This window comes from Convolutriloba macropyga, chromosome 11, assembly GCF_964194025.1.
Source record: "Convolutriloba macropyga chromosome 11, txConMacr16.3, whole genome shotgun sequence".
Lineage (NCBI taxonomy): Eukaryota > Metazoa > Xenacoelomorpha > Acoela > Convolutidae > Convolutriloba > Convolutriloba macropyga.
In genome coordinates, this window is record NC_134478.1 from 5,309,525 (window position 1) to 5,330,958 (window position 21,434).

General features: G+C 33.8%; 2 protein-coding genes across 6 annotated transcripts in view; one reads left to right on the top strand and one right to left on the bottom strand.

Moving 5' to 3' along the window:
- Positions 1-21,434, top strand: part of LOC142349016 (uncharacterized) — a 107,157-nt gene that overhangs the window by 47,540 nt on the left and 38,183 nt on the right. The window lies entirely within an intron of this gene.
- Positions 11,327-21,434, bottom strand: part of LOC142349867 (chymotrypsin-2-like) — a 13,645-nt gene continuing 3,537 nt past the window's right edge. Inside the window, exons 3-5 of one of the 2 annotated variants that reach the window (XM_075401690.1) lie at positions 18,841-18,945; positions 14,901-15,071; positions 11,327-12,255 (exon numbers count right to left, since the gene is read on the bottom strand). In XM_075401690.1, the coding sequence (XP_075257805.1) occupies positions 12,057-12,255; positions 14,901-15,071; positions 18,841-18,945 (475 nt within the window). In that variant the 3' untranslated portion in view covers positions 11,327-12,056. Of the gene's footprint in view, positions 12,256-14,900; positions 15,072-18,840; positions 18,973-21,434 lie in introns of both variants that reach the window. The other variant, XM_075401689.1, reaches the window with a different exon arrangement.

A 21,434-nucleotide genomic window follows, 5' to 3' on the forward strand; every position in this document is an offset into this window, starting at 1 on the left:
AAATTTATAAATTTTTGTAAATTTTTCATTAATTTTCGACTAGGGTAGTCACCGCAAATACTTGCGGACGAAGGAAACAAATGACCTAATTTACCCATGTGTTGCACACCAATTTAACTGCGAAAACTGAACAAACATTTGTTTGTGTTTTTTTGCCTAGCATTCTTTCTATCAGCCGGAATGTGAAAAGATAATTTTCCAGCTTAGCTGAAATGATTTTTTGTTTTCAAAGCTTAATTTCATTTAGGGTAGTCGGTGGGTGGGGTTTACCAAAGTTTGCCGTTTTTTTCTACTTTTTGCAAATTCTTGCTTAGTGAACTGACGCTGATTTAATGATTACATCCTATTTAGACTGCACAGCTTTTCACGGCGGAATTATTTCAAACAAAACGATTGTTTTGTTTTAAAATTGGGCTGAAAATGTAGCTAAGGAAGTGAATTTAATGAATTCTGAATGTTGCGGCTACAAAATTTCAGGATGTAGGTTAAAATCATTTCATGCTGTCTGGGTTAATGTGATATTTTGTTTACCAATATATTGTTTACTTGATGTTTACAGGTATCGCATTTCCATTTTCTTCCCCCTCCCACCCTGCGCAGATCTGAATTGAGTCGGATCAAAAGGACATTACCAGCGGGTTATAATTTATAACCAGTTTATTTACCCATTGCCTCACGCACAAACAACAGGGCAAACACAAGTTAACAAATATACGACAATTCCAATATCCAAGTTGAAATAAACTCTGTTTTTATTACCGTTTTCATGTTGAGGCGCCGTAATTAAATTAGCATGCATCAAAAAACTTATTGCGCGGGCTGTAATGGTTGTTATGGAAAGTAGCTTCAACAAAGAACAAAAATTTTCACAGGATTTAAAAAAAATTATTTTTTTTTTGAACTCACCTCATAAATTTTGCTTAAGCTTTGATATTTAAATTTTGAAGCTGCTCAAAATTTTCTCCATTCGGGCTGGAAGCTAAAAGTTTCTTCACATTTTACACAGCCAGAATATGGTGCTGAAAAAATTTTTATAGAAGTCCAATTAATGAGAAAATTCTGTGCTGTTGCATGTGAAGATACAAATTTTGATTTATATCCGTTTTGATTTACGGCATTTTTTGATTTATGTCCCCTTAGTGTGATAAAAATATTTCACGGAACACATTTCAAGTCTTGATCAAGCGTGCTTTCTATTTTATAGTTGCTCATTTTTTAGTCTTCAACTAGTCTAAATGTAGAAAATGTAACAAGATATTGTATTGCGCAATACCGAACAAGCCCAAATTTTGAGTATAACTTCGCTGGATAACTTGTCGAATGAAGATCAGTCGTAGATTTGAAAGAAAAAAATATTTAGAACAGATTCGCTCTTTTGTACACAACTGTCAAAAATGTGCATATTTGATTGTAAAGATTTTTTAAAAAAATTTGCCGAAAAACATACAGCACTAATCATTTTTCCTAAAATTGCACCAGAAAGCAGAGTTCAGATGATTTTTTGCCTTTGCTTGAGATATATTCGCTGAAAAAATCTATTAAAAAACTAATGAGAAATAAATGTTTTTTTAAGGCAAACTCACCAAAAAAATGATTCTCCGCAAGGCATTAGAACGCATGTAAGACGCAAATTTGTTCAGCTTATTGTCAGAAGATATTTCTTCATGAATTTTTGAAACCTTTATTAGAATATACTTCAACAAAAACTTGTTATGTTCAATCTCGTTTGCTTTTTTTCGCATTTTCGCCTTTTTACAGCTTTTTAATTGCTCTCAAACGAAGTTTGTAGCAATTATATTAGTACTGTCGGTCTTTTTTTAATGCGATTTTATGCTTGACCGATTTTTCGTCTGACGCTTTTGACTTTTCGTCCTCAAAAACGCGACAAACAGGTAGCGCCCAGTGGGCATTAAGTGCTCTTAGAGCCTTTCAGCTCTGTTTCAGCTCAAACTGTTTAGGAGACTTATACTTATGTTGTGAAGGGCGGTTCTTAAAGGTTGACGACACCCCGACTGTTGACCCCCCTATTGCCCCCATCCCCCACTGCGCTGTTGCCCCCACTGTTGCCCCCTCCTTATCAGAACCCCGGTGTACATCCCTCAACCCCCACCCCGCCTCCCGTGCCTACTGACGAAAAACCGATCGCTATAAACACGCAATTTTATACTAATTTTCACCAACTTTTTCAAATTTTTTTTTTAAAATTTTTGTCATTTTTTGGTTTTTTCAGCCCTAGGCGTTAAGAAACCTCCTTTAGGGTTTTATTTTAGGTTACTGCATAGTTTATAGTGGCAGTAGAATGGGTTCAACGTTTTAACATAACGAATTTTAGCCTTTTTTAACAAAACGTGCAAATTTTTCCAATTTTTTGACATTTATATTTTATTATCCACTTCTTTCCCGACGCAGGGGCCAGAAAACGTCCTTAAAGTTTTGATAATAAGTTACTGAAAGAATCTTATTTGCTATGGAATAGCTTTCAGTTTTTTAATATGACAAAATTTAACAATTTTTTTTTATAAAACATTCAGATGTTTTTCAGATTTTTTTTGCTTTTTAGGTTTCTCCAGCCTCAAGATCAAGACTCGAAAAATCTCCTCTCCTCCTCTAGGGTTCAAAAGTAGGCACCGTATAATTTCTAAATGTAATGAATTGTTTTTCCAGATTTCAACATCACGAATTTCAACATTTTTGACAAAACCTACAATTTTTAATTCTTTTTAACATTTATTGTCAGTTTATTATCGCTATTGTCAGTTTATTAGTTTTTATTAATATATTCAAGTTCTTCAGCCTAACAGAAAATCATAGTTAGAGTTTGATGATGAGTTATTGAAAAATTTTTGCAACTAATTTTTTTCAAACTTCTTGAATTTTTTTGTCATTCTCTTGGTTTCGCCAAACACAACAGCCACAAAACCTCCACTAGATCTTGAGCTTAGGTTACTGCATAGCTTCTAGATGTAATGGAAGGTTTTTCAAGATTTTAGGATCAGCATTTTTCAATTATTCGCAATTTTTCAAGTTTTTTTTAATCTTTTTTGACTTTTTTATCATTTTTTTCCGGCACCAGGGTCCTAGGGACCTCCTCCATGGAATTGTTATCAATATTTTAATGAATCCAGCTTTAGCCCTTTTTGATAAAATTTAGTTTTTTATTTTCTCGAAAAATTATTGTCATATTCCAAGTTTATGGACGTTTTTGAGCCAGTAAAACTAATTAAAGCTTGAAATGGTAATCCTGGATAGTCTCTTGAGACAATGAAATGGTTTTGAAGTTTTTAATGTCCTGAATTTTAGCTAAATTTTGTTAAAATTTGCTATTGTTTTCAAAACTTTTGAATGTTTTTGTCCTTTTTTGAGTTTAACTATCATTATTGGCCAACGAAGTTTTTCAAGTCTTGCAGATGGGTTACTTGACATAACTCAGGAGAGCAAAAATAGTTGTGAACATTTTCACTGCAAAATCTGGAAGATTTTCTCTTAACTTTTGCAATATTTGTAAACATCAATTTTCTATTTGATTTGGTTACTAACAGAGCTAGAAAACTAAAAGTTGGAGAGTCCAATCAAGCTAGCGCTAGCTTCAATAAACCATGGCTTTTTATTGACGAAGCAAACTGCTCGCCGGTCGTTTGAGAGCAATTCGTCCGACGTTAGTCGGTTATGTTTAGATTTGTTGTACTTAAGTTGATCAAGAAAGTATTCAGTCTTCTGAGCCAAGGTGTTAATGTTTCTTGAAGGCAAACAAATAAATCTTTGATAGATTTAAAGTTTTTTGTTACTAAACGAGAATGGATTTGGTTTTAAATGCCATCAATGTTTGAAGTGACCACGTTTACTGCCTAATGTTCTCATATAATTGATGTTTTTTTATATCTCAATAGTATTGTGCATTTAGTTGTTTCTATAGGAATTAGTTAACAAACTTTTTGTGGACAACTGCAAATTCAAAAAATACGGAAAATATTGGAAAACCTTTCCTAAAAATATTCAGTAATAAGTCTCTTGCATTTTCGACTATTTTCATGTTGTTTATTTTTGACGAATAATATAAGCACTTGATACACTTGATACGAGTTTCAGAAGGTCATCAAGAAAAACATGTTCATCCGACGAGAAGGCGGATAATTTCTTTAATTACCTCTGTTTTTGAAATGGCGCGAGACAAACATGGTGGCACTGACAGAATGCCACATATATTATACTTTAAAAACAAATTAATGAAATTGTTCTACCGTTTTTAATCTGAGAAGAAAAACGACAAACAAAAAGATAACAAAGCCCTTTTTATGATCAACTGGTTAAGCCCATTGACTTATATACAATTGTTCGTCGTATTATATATCAGTATGAGTTGTCTTCGATACATTCAAATTTAAGCTTTTCTGTTACCATTTCGTTGATGAGATTTTTTCCGTCTGCGCTTCACCAGAACATTATGCATCCCAAAGAAAATACCCCAGAAAATTGCATGTCGAACTATTGCTACATGCGGTTCAATGTAATGCAAAAGATCAATCTGCGGCTCTGCTTAAATTTTTTCACGAGTTTTGAATATTGTTCGCAGAGGAAATTTTTCGCATTTTATTTCAAGTCCATTGTTTAGTTGTTCTGTAACAGCTGTGTAGAAGAGTAAAGGTAGCGTATTGAAACTTTTACATTTGTTTATCGAGTACCAACAAAACCAGAAAAAACCTTTATGAAGAATGCTTTGGCTGCAAGTGAGCATTCCTATTAGCTGTCCGGCTATTATGTACAAAGGTCTATACGGATCCGTTTTGAGCAGCTTATGATGTATGTTCTTTTTCAGTTTCAAGTCTTAATGATAATCTATCAGGTTTTGGTTGCAAGACCAAAGTTTTCCTAAATATTGTATTATTGCTTTTTAATCTGGAAGTTTCAAGTTTCATTCAAACAAAAAATTATGAGGTTTACGAGAATAGCTCCTTCCAGTTTGTTAACACAAACAGATATGAAAGAAACCACTCGCCCGTTTTCGCCGTTACAAACTACAAGCAGGGGCCAGGCTAGGTGCTCCACCTAGTCCGGCCTCGAGCTTGCTTTTGCATGTGAACAATTTTCGAGTCGTTGTAAATAACTGCCTAGGATTACCGATACTTGAAATTGAACGAAGGTACTAGATTTTCAATTGAGAAACGGTAAACGTTTTTATGATCACGCAGTGTCTTTTTGCCATGAAATCTCTTGTCTGTTCTTTAGAAAAATTTTATTCCTGATTGCAAAAGCCGACCAAGTAATTTCTAATTTCTTTCGTCCTTTTTCGAAAATTAGTTGCCCAGCCGTTTTTGAAGTTACCATTACTTTGTCCCTAAAAGCAGACACAATCTGTAATCCAGCACAGAATTCATGTTACGCCCTTGAAGCTGCTGAGGAGCGGAAGTACAAAGCTCATTACTAGAAGTGTGAGGAACAGGGAACTTTTGTTTTCGAAGTTGCGTTTGGTTCCTCGCCAATACTTAGTTATGAGAATGGTTGTACTATCAGATATCGGTTTGTTTCTATCCTGAGTGATTGTAGGTGTCTTACAGTAGATTGTCTCAGTCACTATCTTTTTTTTTGCTATCAGAGGATCAGCTTCTATACTTTGGGCGAAGTACATTTGATGCATATGCCCAGAGTTAACTTAATAACAAGTAAACTTCCTTGTGATGAACTTCTAATTGTTTCTCCTTCCGATATTGCGGCTTTATAAGAATTTAATATCAATTTTATGATGTTCTTACAAAGCCGATGAACTTTTCAGTTTCTGATGTCTGCTGGTACTGCTTTTCTTATAAAAAACAGTGAGGCTTAAATGAAACAATAATGATTGTCAATTCAAGTTTATTCCGGGAGAGTCAATAATTATCTTTTAAGTCAGGAACGCCTGGGGTTACAAGTTTCATGCCCCGACGAAACTAGTGCCTATGAGTAGAAAAGTTTCCGATATTCTGGCACTGTTTAACAGGTTAAACGACAATATACCCAATGCCAATATAGCCAATGAGCTAATATACCCAATTTGTCCCTTTGATCTTTTCGTTTAACAATCCGATAACAAACTTGCATTAAAAGCATGTTTCTTATAACTGGATTGTTTATTTAATCTCATGTTCAGTTAAAATATTTTCATACCAAGTCCTCAGACAACTGATGCATGACTATTGCTCGCGAGGCATGATCATATGCAGTAGCTAAAAATTATGTTAAATAAACCTTTTGGCTGTTTCAACATTAAGATAAAATATTGAGTTTTTTTGGTTTTCTGTCACATTGCGAAGTTTGTCTTGACACCGTAAAAAATACGCCGAAAACACCGTAAATCATATACCCCGTAACGAGATTTTTTGGCTGTGTTTGCCTGACAGATTGCCAAATTGGTCAGACAAAAGTAAATAAGCACGCGCAAAGTCTCAGCAAAATGAGTTACGTGACCCAAATAATTCCTGTAACCTTTCGCGGAGAGCAAACAACGGGCTTTTCTTTTTCTTAAGATTTGTTACGAATTTGCAAACCAGGACTTTGAGTTTATCGTCGCAATAAATAATGAATACCCTTTCTGCAATTCTTTTTGCGATCCTTGAGAACAGCTTGTTTTTATTTAGAACTTCAGAAGAGTTAATTGTTAACTTTTGTCAATTTAATCTAGGAACTGTTTCATTATTAATCGACTTAAGAGACATAGAAAGAGTACTATGTTACGTGACCGAACATGCTCTTCAGCTTTGAAACAATTATTTTTTTTCAAAAACACGTACCTACACATTTTCCTTCCATCAGTTAAAATTTGATCACAGCAAGTCTACAGAAATTGATTTTCCGTGGCAAAAAGAGAACTCCTACTCACGCAAAAATAAACGTGGGATATCTTTCCTTGTTATTGTTGTTTCCTTAGCCAACAAGGAGTTTCACAGTTATTGGTTAATCAACAAAAAAGTGCGCGAACTCAATTAAGCAGTTTTGCTCTTTATCATTATCTCAATTAGCTGAACAAACTACATTTCTGTTACTCGTTAATTAGAAATTTTTCACCTCTAAGGGAAAAAATTTGTAATTTTTAACAAGAACGCAATTTTGCAATTTCATTTCTTCATGGTTGTCACAATTATGTGTTAAAAATAAAAGTGATTTTTAATGATTTTAACGCTGAAAATTTTTGAAAGTTAATGTTTTTTTTAAATATGAACTATTTTTAACCATTGACGTAGAAAGAGCATTTTCACTTAATTTGCCGTCAATTTATATCTTGTGCGGTTTGCGTGAATATAGTTAAGTGGTTGAAAGAAAAACTAATTCACGACACTTAATTAGGTTTCATCAGTTAAATGTCACGTGAACCCACACAACAATATTCAATGAAGAAAATGGCGGTGCTCTACTGGACGAACGTGCATTTCAGACGAAAGTTTGGGCAAAAGCTACTATTTTTTTTTTGTAGTAAGGTGCTGAACAACTGCAAATAGTATTTGGGGGTACTCTATAATGAAGGATTTATTGTGTTTGCCCCCCCCCCCCCCCCCCCGGCTGTGCAGCGTGTGTCCGCCAAAAATTATTTGCTATTGTAGAAAACGTTACTAGATGAAAATTTCACGCGAGCTCGGGGGAGGGGGGAATTTTCTTCTGCTCACTAGCTGGAGGGTGTGGGGATAAGGGGGAGGGGAGGGGGACCGAATAGATCAAACATGAATTATGTACGAGGGTCACTTAATGAAGAAAAACTTCAAATTTAACCATAGTTGCATAGTTCAATATGATAATTTTAACGATGAGTCATTTTCGTCTTTTTAGTCTTCGATTCCAGGAACGAGGATGTAAATTGATTAAAATATGTGGAATCGTCTGAACAAAGTGAAGAGCAGGAAGGGAAACCTGTTCCCTCTAGTTAAACAATGGGGGGGGGGGGAGGTGGTTTGATTGCCCGCCATCAATGCATTACGGAAATGGCTCTCGATAAGAATATATTTTGTATGTTTTGACGATGAATCAGAAAATAACTAAAATGTCAGTTTATTTTAGTTTTCAGACTAAATGCAAACAAACAGTCATATACATAATGCAAATTTAATTAATTTTCCTGGTTTTTCAACTCAAGAAGAAGAAAATAACACTAAATATGAGAAATTTGGAGCTATTATTTATGATTTCGACTAAAAAATGTGTGCAACAGTGGTTTGAAACAGCAATTCCCTTTGTACTCAAATATCCTGGGAAATTTTTTGGAAAAATTAACATCGTAGCTTTATAACAGAAAATTATTGCTTTGAAAATGTACAAACTAGGTCGTGACAATAAATTAATCCAACACATTGTAAAAATTCTGGAAAAGTTTAAGAAAACAAAACATTTTTTACATGTGGTTTCTATTTCCAACTATCTTGCCACAAAGTTGACAAACAATGTCCACATTTCAAGTAAAATTTCTGGCGTGAAAAAAAAATAAAAAAAAAGCTCGTTGTTTTAATTTTAAATATTTGCTTTGCAGTGCAAAAAAAACCTAGGTTGGGGTAAATAAACAAAACACAGGCCAAAATTAAGCTTCAAAACGCTACAACACTGATCAGCCTATTTCAGCACTGAAACATCTGGAATATTATAGGTCAAGTGTAAACTTCAAATACACTACGACACTTACGTAATTTTGCAGACTCGTTTGAAAAAATCGGAATACAAAGTCAAAAACTGATGTGCTTGAAATCCGAAAACGTGTTTACTTGGCGCTCGGTTACACCCTTCGTTGAAAACTGGAAACCTGGGGGGGGGGGGGGCTGTCTGCAGTACGGCTGGCTGACAATGTTTTGGTTTAAATCTTACGCTTTTTGGTAGAGCGTCCAATTTCGGTCAAAAAATTTATGAACTAGTAATGAAGCTGCACAGATACTCATAACTTAGTATCATACGGATAACACATCCTTATAATTAACACCGGTAACACCAAAAGTGTACACGAGATTAAATTCAATTAGAACAATTTTTTTGCGAGCGACTGGATAGAATTTTTTATACTGGTTTCAGATTGTTGAAAACCTTCAAGGAACTTTAATGGTAAATAAAATCAGTTCAGAATGCCACATTATTTTTTGCAGACTTATTTCAAAAGTTTAAACTAAGCATGTTTTATAATGCTTTTCCAGCTATATAAAGTCTTAAAATCGAAGGACAGGAAGACGGTAAAAAAATCTGTTTTGAAGAAAACAATACGTAATTTCAACGATTACCCCTTTTCAATCACATATAACAAACCTCATTTTGCACACATAAGGTAGCTAAAGTAACAATGGCGGCAAAAAGGCTAGATAAGACCAGTTAGCGTTTTGGGAGCCAATAACGGCCAGTTCAGCTCATGTGTAACGTAATTTAATCTTGTTTTGTCCGTAAAATTAAAACCTTCAATGCATTTTGTTTCTCTAATAATATTATATCTAAGTCATCTGAGACTAAATCGGGCTCGTTTAGCTTAAAACCGCTCTCAAGCTGTTCGTTGCTCAAAGCAAATATATTAGAATACTGATTTTGCTTCGTAGGGTTTGACGTGTTGGGGCTCGAACCACTGGTCCATATATTGAGAGTGCGGTGCTATACTAACTGCGCTATAGCTGCTTGTTTTGTTACGCATACAATTGAAATTTAAAGTCGCATACGTTTCTCGCTCACATTGCTCGCGCTTATGCATTTGTATACACAACAAATGTCAAGCAAATGTTTAAAGAGGCTACAGGCTAGTGATTGTTTTTTTGTTTCATATGACTAGAATCTGTTTTCAGAATTTAAACCAGTTTTAGTAGTTTAAAAAGAGCATCCAATTTAGAAGCGAAAATTTTAGTCAAGGATTGTCTATGATCCGATCTTCTTCAAACTTCAAAGTTATTTATTTTATGTGTAGTTAAGATGCCTTCATTACATAAAGCAGATACGATGAAAAGTTTTACAATTATGAATTGTCTTAACTTTTTCTTTTGTAACATTTTGGGGTTAATCTATTCATTTTCGCCCCTCTTCCCGATATCTCATTCCAATTAAAATGTATTTGTTCTCGTGAAAACACTATGATCCATCCATGGAATTATGATATTGCAATTATTCACTAGTGGGTTTGGATTTTTCACGAATGATCTATGATCCAACGATAGGATTCTATGGGACTCCAACCGGGTGTATACTTTCTGTCTCCATGGAGACCATGAAATTAAATAGTGTAAATTATATACGTAGCAATTAATGTGCGAGGCGCATACTTGAATTGTCTATCTAAGTGGAGAGAATCAACTAAATGAGATGTTAAAGAGATCCGAGCGGGCTCAAAAAGTTGAAGCAAAAATCCCTAATAAAGAAAAATTCATCTTTTTCTTTGTGTGCCTGTTATGTTGTGAATGTTCAAAACGAGTTATTGCTGTCTTTAAGTTTAATTTGTCATGTACTAGCTGATGCTTCAGTTCTGACCATATCAGAGTTTCATTTCTCTGTTTTACATCTAAAATACCTAACATTTTCAACTGATCAGGTCATATTGAAACTTGATCACCAATAATTGATTTTTTTTACCAATGTTTAGAGTTATCTTTTTTCCCAAACGCCTACAAAAAACCTACCGATTTTTGCATGGTCCTGTAAATGTAGTTACCAACATTTTTCCCGGGATTTATCGAAATTACATCGATACATACTTTCCAATGTTATTGGGTAATATATCAAAAAAATACCCATACCACAACACCGGAGCAGGTCAAATGAACATAAATTGGTTTTTGTGTTACTTATTTTGTCGCCTTTTATAGCCAATTATTTATATTGGCCTATTTTAAGTTGAGAGAAACTGGCCGATTTTCTTAAATAATCATACAAGTTTCTCTTGATGTCGAGTTTTCAGAGAATCGCCAAATTACTTGCAATATTTTTCTCAGTTGTTCATCTTAATCATTTTGTGAATTAATAAGTGATGACCGTTTTATAATGTTGAAACAGTGTACAACACCCAATGCCAATATACCCAATATAACAAGATACCCAAAATATACCGGATAACTTATCCTAATGATGAAACTACTAGAAGGATTATTTAGCGTTATGTTTAATTAGTGCATAATAGGCCATGCCTCGTGGACCATGGTCATGTCTCAGCGGCCTGTGGGACTTGATATGAAACTATCACAACCGAACAAGGGGTTAAATTATCAGCTTAATTGTGTGAAAACATGTTTAGTTGAAATATTGAACGTAAAGATCAAAAGGAATAAATTGGGTATAATGGCATTGGGTGTGTTGGAACATTGGATATTTTGGCATTGGGTATATTGTCATGTAACTGCTAACACGTTAGAGAGGAGATTGAGAATCGACTCAGGCTTTTATCTCTTTGGTTTGAAGTAGTTATTAACATATTAAAGAATTGAGGTTAATGGTGCTCACGAGTTTTATGAAAGAACAAAAGCATATTGCAAGAGGCCTATTTCTTGTTGTGAAGAAAAGAAACGGACTGCTGATATTTGATTAAATGAACTGCTAATCTGCTGTGTTGATGAGAATATCATGTTAACCAAGTTAATTGTCAGTTGATTTTGAACTAAGTTTTTGTTGCAATTAACAGCTTTGTTGTTTTATGAAAGAAAATCTGAGAGTATGGAGAATAAGGCAATTAAGACGTAAACAAAACCCATTTTATTTAGTGAAATCAGTTATCCTTAGCTATGCCATATCGTAAATAGTATCAGCGTGAAATGTATCATGAGATAAGCCAACTGTGATCTGCAAGGCCTTATGATCTGTTATGCATGCAATAATTGACAAATTCAATAACGTGCAATATGGCAAACTCAATTACTTGCATGAATTTTGCAAGAAAATTAAGTTTTGAGCTGCGCTGCAAATTTCTTGCAAAAACTACTCCAAACATCATTGTGATCACTTTTTAAATCTTGAACAAATTTTCTAGCTGGCAAAGTTTTTGATTGCGTAACCGATATCTTTAATTTTAAAATCAATGACATTAACATACACATATAAACCAATCAATTAATTTTTTCAAAATTTGAAATACACTCTTTGTTTATTTTGTACTTCTAATGCATATTAACAACAGTGACTATCCATCTATAGTAGAATGGCACACTGGCAAAGTGAGCAACGCCAGTGCAATTGTCATAGGGTCTCCCTGGGTCCTCTCCAGTGTAACTGGCTACTCCGTATACGCACATGGGAAAGCGAGAATTCTCAAAGTACATGTACAGAGGTCCACCAAAGTCACCACGACACAGATTGCTGAAATATTAGTACAGCAAAACATGGCAGATCTCGTACTGGGGTGAAAAACGTACTGGGGGGAGGGGGGCACAAACGGGAAAGATTAAAAAAATTGAACATTTTTTTTATTAATCAGCATTAAAAAAATCCGACCACCGTTGAACAGTATAATGGTGGCATGTTTATTTTTCGAGATATTTTTATTTTTTTAGGAAAGAAGCATAAAAATCATTCAAATAATGCTTCAAATGTATGATTTTAAATTATCACAAAATACCAGAATAGATTGAGTTGTATGGATTATGATGACGGAGTTATTAATTATTTACTTTGCAAAAATATTTGACATTTTGGCTATATTGAAATTTCTTGTTTCAACAAAATTCTATTTGAGAGTGTGTTGTGAAAACTTGACGGTTACCATGTATTATTCTGTCAGTGTATAATCAAGACAGTGTATTTCAAGTTCGATTTTGCGAGAAATTATTTATCCTCAGCATATCGTTTAGAAACTATTGGTTTAACTATTAACATCATCTAAAGCCGATGGACATTTCCAGGTTGCTGAAAATGGGCAGTTCGTCATTATCAAAAAGAAGACTGCAGTTCGGTTTTTTAAGAAAAAAAATAATCTCCCAATCCCATCAAAAATTTGAGCGGGTTTGACAACAAAATTTCAACTACAGGCTTTTGAGAGCACAAGAGGTCTGAAAAAAAGATACCTATTAATTAGTTCTTGAATATTGATGTAAAAATGATGCCTTACTTAATTAGTCCAATAGAATAATTTAATGTTCTACTAATTTAAGCCGACCTAAAACTGTTTAGCATAAATTGTGTTTAGCTGAGCTTCAAAAGCTTTGTTGTTTTAAATTTACACGGCTAGATGACAACAATGTATGAAGTCTTGTGATATCTTTTTTGAAACACCACAACTGTTGTAAAATTGTTCCGAGTATCAGATTTTGATTATGAGTCTAAATTCAATTAAATATAGTTTTTTTGTTCGGCATTGAAAATAGTTTTCTAAAATTTATAGAGTGATTTTGAAACTCTATGGGTTTAAAATATCGAAATTTGAATTAAATATTTGAAAATTTTACGTTGCATTGCAAAAAGATTGCATCCAGTTTTTAATTTACTTCTGATTGTTTGAAAAATGCACCTTGAGCTCAGTTCGATGCGATTGTGTGAGTTTATTGTGACACCAATCTCTATAGAAATTTGTTTATTTTCTTGAATCGAAGTTGTGTGTTTTCATGAGACTGACCAAAGTGTGGGATTTTTTGTTAAAATTGTTGGCTGTATAAGTTTCAGTCTCAATTACTTTTTTGGTAATTTCGGTTTTCGGGTTAACTTAGGACTAGTGCCACTTTCAGCAGAATGTGACACTTCGAAAAAAAATCTTATCTGGAGAATATTTTTTGTTCGGTCAAAAAGAGGCTATTTTAAATTTTTAGTCTTTGTGATTTGATGAAAATTTTGCATTAAACAGATGTGGAACAGATGTTTTTTTTAATTTTTGAAAAACTTGAATACTTCTTTTTCCGAATTTTGCTCCTGGAAGTCTAATTTAGCTTAAAATAATAAAAATGAAATTTACAATTTCACGCAGTTTGCTGGTAGAGCAACTCAGCGTTCAGTCAATCTAGAGACATTCTTTTTTCGTCTGGATGAGCAGTACTCTGTTTATTTCGCAATTTACAGTGGTTAGTTTGAATTTTTAGTTAAAATTACTGCAAGAAAAATTATACGTCTTGCTTAACTCTCCTAAACATGGTTTCATTTTATATGCGTGTGTACTTGTAACACTTGTGGAAATGGACCTTGTGGAAATTGCCTACAACCTAATCTCCTAAAAGTATGACATTATGCTGCTCAGATCTAATTTTGGGATATGAATATTTTTCAGACTACACAGGATTAATTTAGCCTGCGCGAATTTTATGAACGCATTATAATCATAATGAAGAAAAACTGCACATAATGAAACTTAAAATTTGATGGAGATGCAATGTTTCTGAACTGAAATAAAATTTTACTCCTGAAATGCGCTGGTTTAGCACTGAAATGCTCTTATACTCAAGTTCGGTTTTATGAAAACAATTTTAGAGTAAGTGGTGTCCAGGTTGAGTTGTGTGTTAGTGATAGAAAGATAAAAAAAGCGCACAGTGAACAAAATAATTAAACAGATAATGAAAGAGATAAATTAAGAAAAAATAATTAATTTTTATAGTTTTTTGTAAGTTTATTAATTTCGTTATTTGTTTATTTGTTTTTTTTTGCTGCAAATGACAACGCAGAATTAAAAAGCGTTTGCTATTTGCTTTTTAATTTTGCGTTGGCCTTTGCAAAATTTTCAACAAAATTGATTGATTAGTATTTTTAGGAGCGATTAATCAACAAATGTATCAGTCTGTAAATTTTTCCGTTGCTCTGCTTGTTTTACTGTATTCGATAAACTTTATAATATTTTGAATCAGTTTCTCCGGTTTTTTTCTGATCATCTTCTCGGTGTTCTTTTTTAAGTTTAAATATTTTTTTATTCGGAGGGAGTTTGACCTTCAATCTAATTATAAGGTCTGGGATTTTTAAAACACTTTGATCGTTTTTCATGACTTTTTGTATTGTATTTTAGGTTTTATTTTTACCATGTCACATACCTGTCTTCGACTATACTTTTTGCGCAAATTTGATCTTCGGGACATCCGCGGTTAAAGTACCCCCCTCTCTCCTCCTCCATATACAGTTCCCTCAGAGTCACTGGCTCGACGTTGTAGTTGCGTGACACTGTACCCATGCCACAGAACCCAGTTAGGGCACAATTGGCGGCCCTGCTCAATAGAGGAAATAATATCTATCCAAAACATACCCGGCAGATTGCCGGAAGATAGCCGCCGTTGATTCCAATAAGCATGATTGGGATTGAAAGAATAGAAGATATTGAAAAAAAAAGATTTTTGTACAAAATTATTTTTTAAGTCCGATTTGTTTTGATGGCATTTCGTAGTTGAACATACTTCTGTTTCTTCGAGAGAGGCTACAGGGGCTACTATCATTACCAATACGCATAAGATATGGTAACTAAGACTTACAGGAACGACGTTCAAATAGCGGGCACCTAAAATTGGGCTTTATGGGCTTATCCTGTTTCTATTTCTGACTTCATTTTTTTATACTGACTCTGTTCATTTTGAATTGCTTTGCTGAGCAACTGATGTTCAAATTCACTTTTAGCAGAATGAGAGAAGAGAGAAACTAGCCTAGAGAAGTCAAAAAGATTTCACGCAAAATGTCGAAAAAGCGGCAAAATGCTAAAGCGAAAAAAAGTTCGACGAAGTAAAAAAAAATTACATAGCAGGACAAGTCCTGAAATACAATTCAAAAAATTGAAAGAAAATTTAGAATTACTCTACTCGACCAGCATATCAAATCAACAATGCCGGCTAAAACACAAACAAAATCAAAAATCATCACAAAAAATTGAGAAACAAACAATCAAACAAACTAAACAAATATATAATCATTGCTCAAACTTTTAAGCTTTTACCACTAAGGCAAAATTTGATCTCTTTAAATATACCTATTTCAAGAATATCTTCAAAACCAAATTTTGCTTCTGAAATTGGTGCAGTATTATATCTGCAAGGCCTGAAAAAATTAATTGGCCCTTGAAGATCGATTAACTCGAAAATGACCAAAAAATTTTAAAAAAATTGAAATCAACTGCAAACTTCAATGAAAGGCTGCTGAAAGTCGCGATATTATTATCTTCAGAAGCATTCCTTAAGAAATGATTCTAGTGTCTCTAGGGGCTATCCAGTAAACCAATTCCAAGCCTTAAAAAATTAATTGGTTCAAAGATCGATAGGCAATAATTTATAAAAAATTTTAAATTTCAAAAAACATAAATTTGTTCTATTAAAATGTTGAAAACTATCCAATTACCCCTAGCAACTATTTAATAACATACTATCAAACCCTGTATTAAGTTATCTGGCTACTTAGGCAAAAAAACTGAATAGGAGACAAATGTTTTGAAAAAAAGTTAATTAACTTGCAAGTTTTATCGGAAACTTTTCATAATTCGAAAGGCTAAATTGTTGAAAACAACTCCAGTGAAACCAACAGCTATGCAGTAACTCTTTCAGACCGTGGAATAGGTTTCCTGGCACTTGAGAATGGAAAAATATTAAAAATTGTCAAACTTTAGTAGGAAACCTCAAAAAATTACAGATTTTATTTTAAAAAATGCTAAAATTCGAGACATTAAAATGTTTAAAACCACTCCATTGTTAGTAGAAACTATACAGTTCCCTATTATCAAACCTTAAAGGAGATTTGCTGGCCCCTCAAGCTGGAAAAACGCAAGAAATGACAAAAATTTTCAAAAAACTTGAAAAAATTGCAAAAACTTGTATCATTTTGTGTGTTTTTGTTTGTCGTACCAAAACATATAGCTCAAAAAATGGTTATAACAGGCAATTTTGTTTCACAAAGCGCCTTCATCAACTTTTAAAAACTTCAACCTAAGACCAATCAAACAAAAAACTCAAAAAAAATCATAAAAAACATGAAAAATTGCTCCATTTTGAGCCAAAAAACTCCTAAAAGTGACCTTTTAACCTTGAATTGAGGCCATCCCAGCAGCCGCATCACTCTTGAAGGACTACTAACGTCAGCACTTGAAGGACTACTAACGTCCACTTTGGGCTTCTAATGAAACTTAATGCCCGCTGGGTTTTACCTGTTTATCCCGTTTTGAAAGATCAAAGTCATTGAAAAATGTGTGAACACACCTTAAAAAAAACACAGCGCCCCAATACAATTCAAATTCTTTGAATTGTAATAGGAGCGCTATAATAGCCGGCTGAGAAGATGAGGGCGGCTATTAAAAATATGTCTGATAAATAGATTGATCGTAAAATAAAAAATAAAAAAATATCGGTGCCAGAGGCTTGAGCCTATTTTTCACCAATAAGACTTTTTAGACCAAAAGACGAAAGGATGTGAGCAAAAGTAACGGAAATTCGAGCCTCTGTAACAGTCACAATCAAAACGAACTAATCATTCAAAAAAAACACCGAATAAGTTTAGTATATGACATAATTTTAAGCGACAGCCCCCATCCCAGATAGTTCTAATGGGTGTCCCTCTTTTTCACCCCTATTCATTTAACCCCTCTATATTTTTACCCCTCTATCATTTCACCCCGATTTCAATCTTTCTATAAAATAAGGATTAATAAATTAGCAATATAATCATTTGGCCATGCCTCAGCGGCCCTTGGGACTTGATATGAAACTATCACAACCGAACAGGGGATTAACTTATCTACTTAATTATGACAAAACATGCCTGCAATGTTCCAGCTTGCAAATGTTATTCGAAATGTTTATTTCAAAATTGTTATTTGAAAATGTATTTAGATATGAACAGAAAAGGTTTGATCCCGAGTCCCAGTGTCTGCCCTTTCTTTATCAGAAATGAACTCAACTCGCTAATATTTCAAATGAAATTCGCTAAAAAGCACTGAATGTGCTAAAAATTTATTAGATATGCACTTAATACTCTGAAATTTTAGAAGTTAGCACATGTTCAGCAAAATTCGTACATGATTTGAGCGCTTTTCGGTGCGTTATTAACCAAGGCTTCTGAGCTAAATTGTTTCGAAATTTATCACATTTCAGCGCTTTTGTACAAAATTGATGAATGTTTTTAGAAAAGTTTCTCGACCCGGGTTATAAACTGGTGGGTAATTTGGGAAAAATTGCAATATGGTTTTATTCACTACAGAGGTTCTGAAACGTCGGGGATCATTATATTGACAAATCTGGTTACAAAATAATTTACCCAATGCCATTATACCCAATGCATTTTGATTTTTTGTTCATTAATCCGACTGCAAATTGACAGTCGCTATTACACGTATGTTTTAATATACTTAATTGCCAAGGTCACGGCCATGCCTCAGCGGCCCGTGGGACTTGATATGAAACTATCACAACCGAATAAGGGATTAAATTATCCGCTTGAGTATGTTAAAACATAAGAGTAAAAGCAACTGCTGATTAGTAGTCGGATCATTGGACAAAAATATTTAAATGCATTGGGTATAATGGCATCCCGGAACGAGTTTCAAGTCTTGATCAGTACTTCTCCAGTGAAATGCACGTCTTGCGTCGGCTAATCAGTACTGATCACGTCTTATTTCAAGTCTTAAGACTTGCCAAGTTTTAACCAAGACTTTCTTAAAACAATTTTGATGAAAATTTCGAATTGACCAAAAAAAAGTTTCGTAACGTGCCATGATACGCACAGAATTGCACTATAATAACATTACCAAATTCATCTAATTAAGACTTGACGTTCAGTACGGGATAGGTTAAATTATCATGTATCCTTTCATTCGTGGGATCTAGGGATCTATTTTGTCCCCCCAAGCTTTGTGGGAATGTATGTTTTGTGACCCCGAGGCGCGCGTGCATAAATTTTTACGTTGTAAAATTGCTATATAACAACACATAATTTGTAGTTGGGGTCATGAAAACACTGGGGTTGGGGGGGGGGGGGCGAAACAGAACAGATCTTATTAGTATTTACCTGTATCGACACAAGTCTAGGAAGTAGGAACTGTCTGGACTGATCTCGATTGGACGCTCTAACTTGAGAAGGGCCACGTCATTGTGTGGGTGTGTGTCTCGGTAACTGTAGCAAGCATACCATGGATCGCATCTTAAATATTGTGATGCAATATGTTACATAATTGTACGGGCGCCAAAGTTTCATTACAATTCAAAGAATTTGAATTGTATTGGAGTGCTGTCTTTTTCAGATCTGTTCAAACATTTTCATGATTTTTGAAGTCAAATTGGAGTAGTGATTTTGGTCACGCCGAAACAGGAAATGGAGCGAAAAAGCGAGATGAAAATTTTTCACTCTAATTTTAAAGTAGAGTGAGAAAACGGTGCTTGAACAAAAATAAAAATTCGGTTTCTCGCTAAGGTTTTTTTTTGTTCACATGCGGCAATTACACTTCGATTTTTACCGTTTTTTTTGATTTTTTGGACCGTATTAAATGGTTTTCATAATCCATTCATAGTTCATTCTAGGCCTAGTTTTTTGTTAAAACCAAATTTTCATTTTTCTCTAGTGATTTTTGTTCACGTGTGGCATTTTGACATTGATTTTCTGTTTTTTTAATTTTTTTGATCATATTTCTTAAGAGGGTGTTTTCCCAATTCACTCATAGTCTGTTCTAGGTCTAGTTTTTTGTGCAGTCAAAAAAATTCTTTGAATTGTACGTCAGGACTTGTCCTGCTATGTTTTTTTAAATTTTTTTTTGTTTTGCATGTATTTTGTGGAGACAATTATGTTTATTAATTTGTATCTAGTCTAGTTTTTGTTTTTCTCCGTCTTCATTGTTTTCTATTATAAAAAAACAACTTCATTTTGTTTGCGGAGGTGGAAATTATGCCTTCAAACCAATGATCAGGTTTGAGATTTTCTAAATTCTAATTCTATGAGGACTCATAAGGTTATGTCCTGGCATGTTGGACTCCTCGCCCGATTGCCTTTTTTGTTTTTCTGCCTGGCTCCTTTTGACATTTTATAGTCAGGAAGTGTGCATTTTTCAGAACACGACTTGGTTCAATTGAAGTATTTTAAACGTTTTTTTCCCGAAGTTTTTAACATTTATTCTTTTGGCACTTTTGCAGTCCTAAATTGGGTTCCTTAAATGTCATGAAAAGCTATCATTTTTTAATATTAAGAATAAAGCTACAACAATTCCATTTTCCATGTGACCATTATCTATTGACAGCCATGTGATGGGGTTGGATCAGATCAATGGTGATTTTATGAAAATTCATATAGAATTTTAGACTGATGGAAAAAAAACGTTGAAAAACGTCAAGTTCAATTTGACAATCCTTAAAATTGTTGTGGTTCTCTATTGTAGTAGTGTCACTTGTGATGAGCACCTCTTCATGGTCACATCTTTTTGTTCCATTAATTCGGTGACCTTGAGAAAAGTGCTCAAACTTAAATAGCTCTAACTCGTATGGACTTTGTTGAAGGGACCTATTGAAAGATTGCAAACAAATTTGGTTTTCCTGTTTTAAAGGTTGTTTATATGCCAAACTTTATGTCAAAAAGGTTTTATGTTGTTTTTGATGAACCCTCAATTATCACGCGAATATTCCAAAATAAGATATTGAGGACCTTTGACATTTTTATTTTCTTAGTATTGTTAAAGTCTAACTTACTTAGTATTTTTTGGGAAACAGAACAAAGTTGTGCGGTAATTATTTTAACGCAACATAATTTATCATTGTGATGTCAACTGGAGTTATATCAATTTGGTTTCTGATTGCAATTACTTAACTCCAAAGTAACGGTTTTGAATTAAGGATAAACTTCAAAGCTGATTCCTTTGAACCTAAATATTTACAGTCCGAGCATTGCCTTTAGATCAGTTTTTAAATTGATTATCGAACAAACGGCACCAAATTAATTTTTACTCTGGAAGTCTTCTTTCGCAGTCGTAATAGTTAACTATGCCAGCTCGGAAATTTGTTTTTTATAAGGCAACAAGATTTTAATTTGTTGTAATCTTTTTACAATACGCAAACCAAAGACTATTTTGAGGCGCCTCTTGAAGAAATAAGGTTAAGAAATCTGAGCTCAGTTTTCTCTCACGTCTCAGTGATGAAAGTGTTTTGGATGGTACTTTGATGTCTCTTACGCTCACAAATTGCCTGTTTTGAACATAAAAGGTTAAGCATTGTTGGATTTTTCTTGTTAGACAAAACTGCTCATTTGTTGAAACTGCAAATCGCTTGTTTCTGGTCTTCTGATGTTCCAAAACCAGTAGGTTTCAATTTGAACATATTTGGATCTAAAAAGTATATTCAGCTCTATGTTCTTTTTCTGATTAAAAAATCTTCTCTGAAAGTTCTATATTCATTGGTATATTGAGTATAAAATAATATATTTTTGTGGTTTCTAATGTTCGTTCCAGACGAAAAATTATCTATAATTTTTCTGATGGAGTGCCATATGTATGATAAAAATTTCACATTGTCCCTCAACCAGCTGACACCAAGGTTGAATAATTTGTATTTTTCTGAAAGTAATGTTATTATTTTAACTTGCCACGTTCTTGTTTCTTGATACCAATGACAAAATTTGTGAAG